Source organism: Chamaea fasciata, unplaced genomic scaffold, assembly GCF_029207755.1.
Source record: "Chamaea fasciata isolate MVZ Bird 193981 ecotype frontalis unplaced genomic scaffold, bChaFas1.0.hap1 SCAF_11, whole genome shotgun sequence".
NCBI classification, from domain to species: Eukaryota; Metazoa; Chordata; class Aves; order Passeriformes; family Sylviidae; genus Chamaea; species Chamaea fasciata.
Window position 1 is genome coordinate 12,429,807 of NW_027094096.1, and position 6,000 is coordinate 12,435,806.

The 6,000-nt window shown below is 38.9% G+C and overlaps 1 protein-coding gene across 1 annotated transcript in view; it reads right to left on the minus strand.

Moving 5' to 3' along the window:
* Window positions 1-5,562, minus strand: part of SLC9A9 (solute carrier family 9 member A9) — a 174,167-nt gene extending 168,605 nt beyond the window's left edge. The window contains exon 1 of the mRNA XM_066193280.1: window positions 5,258-5,562. Within this exon, the coding sequence (XP_066049377.1) occupies window positions 5,258-5,432 (175 nt within the window). The 5' untranslated portion in view covers window positions 5,433-5,562. The remainder of the gene's footprint in view (window positions 1-5,257) is intronic.
* Window positions 5,563-6,000: the final 438 nt, after the last annotated feature.

The following is a 6,000-nucleotide window of genomic DNA, read 5'->3' on the forward strand; positions in this document are numbered from 1 at the left end:
AGACCGCATTTTTGAGACTGTATAACCACAGAAAAATAAAACCAAGAAGAAGGGAAGGAACAATAAGACTGTCTACAATTTAGGGCTCTTACCTAAGACAGATATTTTGTTTCCCTTTACAATTAACAGAAAGCAAAATGTACTTCTGCAGCCATCCTCTCGATGGTATGGCTTTCTTTTGCCTCTAGTGGGAGGCTGCATATTTACTTTAGGAGAGGTAATATTTAGCTAGATAACATTACTGAGATTATTTTCTCCCTCAGAGACTTCGATTTGGTTTCAAATTTAATTTCCATACTTCTTTTATGTCCTGTATGCTTTAAGTCCCATGTATAGAATGAACAGTTTTACAGTTACTAATTATTAACACATTCATAAAGTGCTAAGAATGCTCAGATGAAATATTGATGGAAGACACCCTAACATCTAGATAGATATACTGACTATTAAAATATAAGAAAGAAATTAAATTACATGAAATATCACAGAAGTATCTGCAAAATATGATGTTACAGTTTCAGTTTGATCCCATAATCAGAAAGGGGATCACAAGGACCTTGAGAATCCTTGTTATTGTCACATCTTCTCATAACAGAGGCTCTTGGAATTGCAGATTCCTGGCATGCCTGTAATGCAAGTTTGTAGTTTCTTGGAGTGACGCTGAGTAACAGCTGTATTGCCTGGTTTAGTGTGTGCATGCATTTGTGCTTGTTTAGAATCTATTGTTTAGTATGGTTGCTTTCTGTAAATGATAAAGGGTTTCAATAAGCTGTAGAAAATCCCAAGACCTCCCTTTTAAGTTACACAGAATTCCTGCAATAAATCAGATAATAAATCTAGCTGTAGCAAAAGGTGGAATTCCTCTGACTGTTAGGGGAAAGTATGTATATGTAAAGGGAAGCAAGCACTGCATGTGGAGCTGTGAAATATGACTTCCACATCGGTCAGTCCAGATGGCCAAAATCATGGGTCAGAAACCAGGAAACCATTAATTAGCTAAAACTGTCAGGGTTTTCAGCTTATTTTTTATTAGATTTCCTCTAGAAGAATCACATATTTAATTTTTAAATTCAATTTCAAATCAACTTAATTTGATGCTTGAACAGGACTTGATGTTTTTTATTTTCTGGAGCAGAAAATTTACAGGTTTTCCTTTACCATGTTTGTCCTTATGACTCAATGATACACTTCTATTACCAGCCTCTGATACACTTCTATTACCAGGTATTACTTAATCTGCCCAGGTAACAAAAGTATTCTGTAGACATTCACCAAGGCCTGTTTAAGGACACAGGCAGAAAAAGACTATTCAATAAGTGCTTTAAGCACATTTATTTAAATCCAGCATTGAAACAGAAAAGGATGTCACTAATGTTACAGATTTTTTAAAAAGTTTCAACCGTACTTTGAATTTGGATCTTGCAACAAAATCTCACTCTAACTTCAGCTCAGTCATGCTTCAACTGAAGGCAATGCAGGTTTTCCAGATTCTTCAGTGGAAGCAGGATAAAATCGTTAATAATGGATGTGACCATTGGAGGGATTTTTAAAGTCATTGTGCCAAACTCCTGAGCTAAACAGGACTGTTCTTTCCCCAGGATTTCATCTAGTCAGCTGTTAAATGCTTTCCATAGTAATAGCACTCACGGATGCAGTTTTAGCCATTACTTGATTTTTCCAAATATTTAAGATTTTGTTTCAAATTTCTTTGTCTCAGGAATGATCTTCCTCACTTTACCTCACCACTACAAAATGTCAGTTTCTGCCTTAATTGTGATTTTCCCATACTATCTTCTGAGTCCCAAAAATCTTTCTTCATTGTGAATGTTGTAATCAGGAAGACAATGAAATACTCTGTTTTACTGAGGTTCAGAGATTCCTCTTTCTGGGACCTGTTCCATCCATTTCTACCTATGCGAAATAGGGATACTCAGAACACACCAACAAGAAGGCAACTACAATTATTTCACGCAAGAGGCATACCGGATTTAGAAGGTATGAGAATCATAATGTTCATCATTAGACACCTTCACCAAAGCTGGATCCAGAACTGATTGTGCCTCACTTTCAAACACACTAAATGGGATCCTCAGAAGGGGCTGCAAAGGGCCACTGTGAGTCAACTTTTCTTCTGCATACCTGTCAAAACCTAAACCTGTCCCCTCAAAACCTGGTGAAACACCTCTAACCCCTGCAACCCAAAGCCATTTTATGTGAATACTACAATGGCTCTTCTGTCACTCAGCCTTTTCATGTTTTCCTTCCAGCCTGATCAACTAATCCCATGGAGCACAACACTGAAGGCTGGCACATCTGCAACCAGCCTCAACTCCACCTAGGGGGTACCTCCCACTCCCTAGGGGGGACAATTACTCAAGCTGAGAACAATGTCAATTGAAATTTAGTAATCAACCTCCCATATAAAAGGCACAGGTTGGGTTGCTGCTGCTTTGGGTTTTTTTTGTTGCTGAAGTTCAGTTCTGGTGGCCTACTTGCAGGAATGTTTTAGCAGGAATGTTGGTACCTCTATGTGAGCCTGATACCTGAGGGGAGAATGAGGAATTTGGATACTTGCACTCGGTTTGCCACTGTGTAGCTCTGGACTATAGCTGCATTAATGTGATGGGCCAGGACTCACATCTTGTAAGGGAATTTGGTACCCAATGGTTGATGGCTGAGGCATTGAAAGATATCTGGCCTTGCAGGAGGTGGCTGTAGGCACTTGGCTGTTTTATTGGCTCCTTGTGTCTTCTCCAGTACTAAGAGGCCACATCCTGGGGTCTGGTGTTACGAGAGAGGTCACCTGCTCTGATCTCAGGCAAGCGGCTTTGTTTCCATCCGTGCTGGTGTAGATCATTTCCCACACTATTCCTGAGTGTGCTCTTGTACAGGAAACTCTCTCATACCCACCTGTCTCCCTAGTATACAGAAATCAGGAATTGAGTTGAGTTTGCTATTTGTGTTTATCAAACCCAACTACAATGTGCAGAGGAACTTGCTCTCTGAGACTCAGGAAAACCAATGAATGAATTAACAGGTAGGTCTGTATCCTCCCTCGTTATTTGTGAGTGATTTTTCAGTTTGGTCTCAAAACAAAAAAACCAATTTGACTCTTTAAATACTTCCAAGCTAAATGCCTTTCTATCTATCTATCTGCACTTTGTGAAATAATATTGAATTAGTTCTTGTGAATTAATTCAGCATTATTCAAAATGCTTCTTTTTTTTTTTTACTTTGTAGAAAGATTTTAAAATTAAATATAGTTCTACTGATTATTGAGCCATTCCTTTGATTAAAAAAAAATACACCTCAGTTATCCAAGTTTCTAAATCGACAGCATGGCTGGTTTTTTTCCTAGCTGGAAGTATTCAGCCTAAAACTGAATTTTCCTACAGAGCCTATGCAAAAAGACCCAAAAAACCCCCAACAACAACAAAAAACAAACAAACCCAAAAAACAAAAACCCACAAAAAACTCCACCAAAAAAACCCCCCGACCTACCATTTCATTTGTTCTCTACTTTAAATAGAACTTTTTATCAGGCTGTTTTCAATTTGTGACTGTTCAGCACTTTGCAGTAACTGTAAAACTTCCTGTTTTTGCCTTTCTGTTTTTTCCTGGCGTTCCTCACACTTTGCCTTCCCTGTCCTCTCCACTGCTACTTCCCTAAGGGCACAGTTGAGGAATATGGACCCACCTGTCATCCTGTGGGACATACTCTGCAATAAGTGCCCATATCCTGTCACTTGAAGCCAAATTATGAGTTCATTGCATTGCTATTCACATATCTAAGAAAGAGCTCAATGGGCTGCAGCAAAGCAAAGTGTAAGGACTGGGACCTCTTTCTGTGCAGAAAAGGTAGAAATCAGAGTCGTTTGGGTAGGGAAGGCAAAATTAAGTGAGGGCAGGACTTGTCCCACTGTCAGTGCTTGGTGTCATGAGGATTCTCTTCCAAAGTTGCTGCCTGTTGATTTGACAGCTTCTCTTATGACCTGTGAAATGTCACTTTCTTTTTAATATTGCCATTCTATGGTAGATATAACTACACCCATACCCAAATTTTTGAAGGATAAGAAGGACATCCTTAGCTTTTTGGATCCTACAGATGAGCTTTTTTTTCCTGTTTGAAGGTTGCCATAAATAATGCAAGACTAAAGAGATAGTTTATTTACAATCATGAGGAATGTTTTAATAATTCAAAAGCTCTGTCCTGCTAGAGCACTAATCTTTAACCAACCAAAAGAATATCAGCAGGTTATCCTCACGATGTGCAGAATATGTTCTGAGCAGGCAGAATAATGGAATCAAATGACAAAACTCTAGTTCCATACCTATTTATTTTTGTTTTGTATTCACCCATATTTAATTTCTGTTTTAACTGGTTTTTGTCTAAATCTTCAGAAAATGCCATCAGCTGCACATGGCAAACAGCACAATAGTGAGAGGGAAGCTACTGCACCAGAGGCACCCATCTTAACAAAATCAGTTTTGGGTATTACACTGCTAGAGGATGTGGTGAGCACAGAATGCGCCGGAACAGGCCGGCACTCAGGTGATGACTGAGCTGTTGATTTCTATCTTCCATTCTGACAGTCTGTCCCCCTGTATGGGCCGTATGCCAGTAGAGTCAGAGTGAAACAGCACTAAGAGAATGACAAGAGAAATCATTACACGTGTAAGTGTGTACCACTGAACCAGAGAGTACTTAGGGGATAATGCAGAAAGCTCTCCTTCAGAGCCAAATGCAACATGGCAAAACTTCATAAATGATTAGAACTAGACAGGCAAACTAAAGTTACCCTACAATGACAGCATTGAGAGCGAACTTGAGACACATTCTTCAGAGTGTTTTTCAAAGGCATTGAGCAAAGCCAAAAGAAAGTTCTCAAGATCATTTAAACTTTATTTGACATGTCTGTATCCACAAGGCTCCTTAGACTAACAGCTTTGAATGTTGTAAAAACCCAAGCAAACTGTTTTTGTAAACATTAAACTCCCCAGCTCTCTGCTGTCTGACCACAGAGGAGTAGAATGCCCATGCTGGGGGGAACCAGCTCGTCACAGTTGCTTCCCTATCAAGGCAGCCTCTGGCTGTTTCAGGAGAGATGCTGTCACATCATTATTTTACTGTACACTTATGGTGCTGATGGCATTTAATTCAGCACATTTCTGAGCTTTGTCAGCACTTGATCTCAAGTGCCTGATCATAAATATGCAACTAGTCCGATATTATGCTGGCACTTGAATTTATACTCACCATAAAGCATAGCTCCTCCAGTTTCGTGCAGAAAACGGAATCGATGGTTTTTAAACAACCAAATAGTTAATATTGTAAGAATGAGTAGAAAGTTAAAGATTAGCAGCTCCACAGCTCCCTGATGATAGAAGTGATCTTCATCTTTCACTGATACATATTTCTTCAACTTCTCCATTTCATTCCCTTTATAGAAAGCATGCAAAAAATAAAAGAAGAAAAAAAAATCACAGGAAGGAAAGTGTTGTCACCTTTAGTACAAAAACTCCAGACACTACAGAAATTCACAGCAAGCACATCTGTTTCATTTGCAGCCTCATGGTAAAGTGCCCCAGCTCAGAATTCAGCTGGATTCTAGTTACAGCTTCCTGTTTCTCTCTTAAAGCTGCCCTGTCTCATTTTTAATGTTATGATTGTGTCGCTGGACTGCGCTGGCTCTGGCTGTGGATGCACAAACTGCCTCCAAGGCTCACTCTCCATTTCTAAAATTCTGTTGTAAAACTCAGTGTGTTTTCTTTATGTAGTTTACAGCCCAATCTGAAGCCTATGATTCCTGTTTTGTCTTCATAGTTAAAGATAGGAAAAATAATGTTAAAAAATGGCATAATGGCATAAAAACCTTTACTACATTTGAAAGTTTAAGAACCTTTCTTCTTACTCACGTTTAAATGAAAATGACATAGAATAAAGGTGGCACTTTACTATGGTGCAAAGACAGAAGAAAACAAATCAATGGATAAGGATTT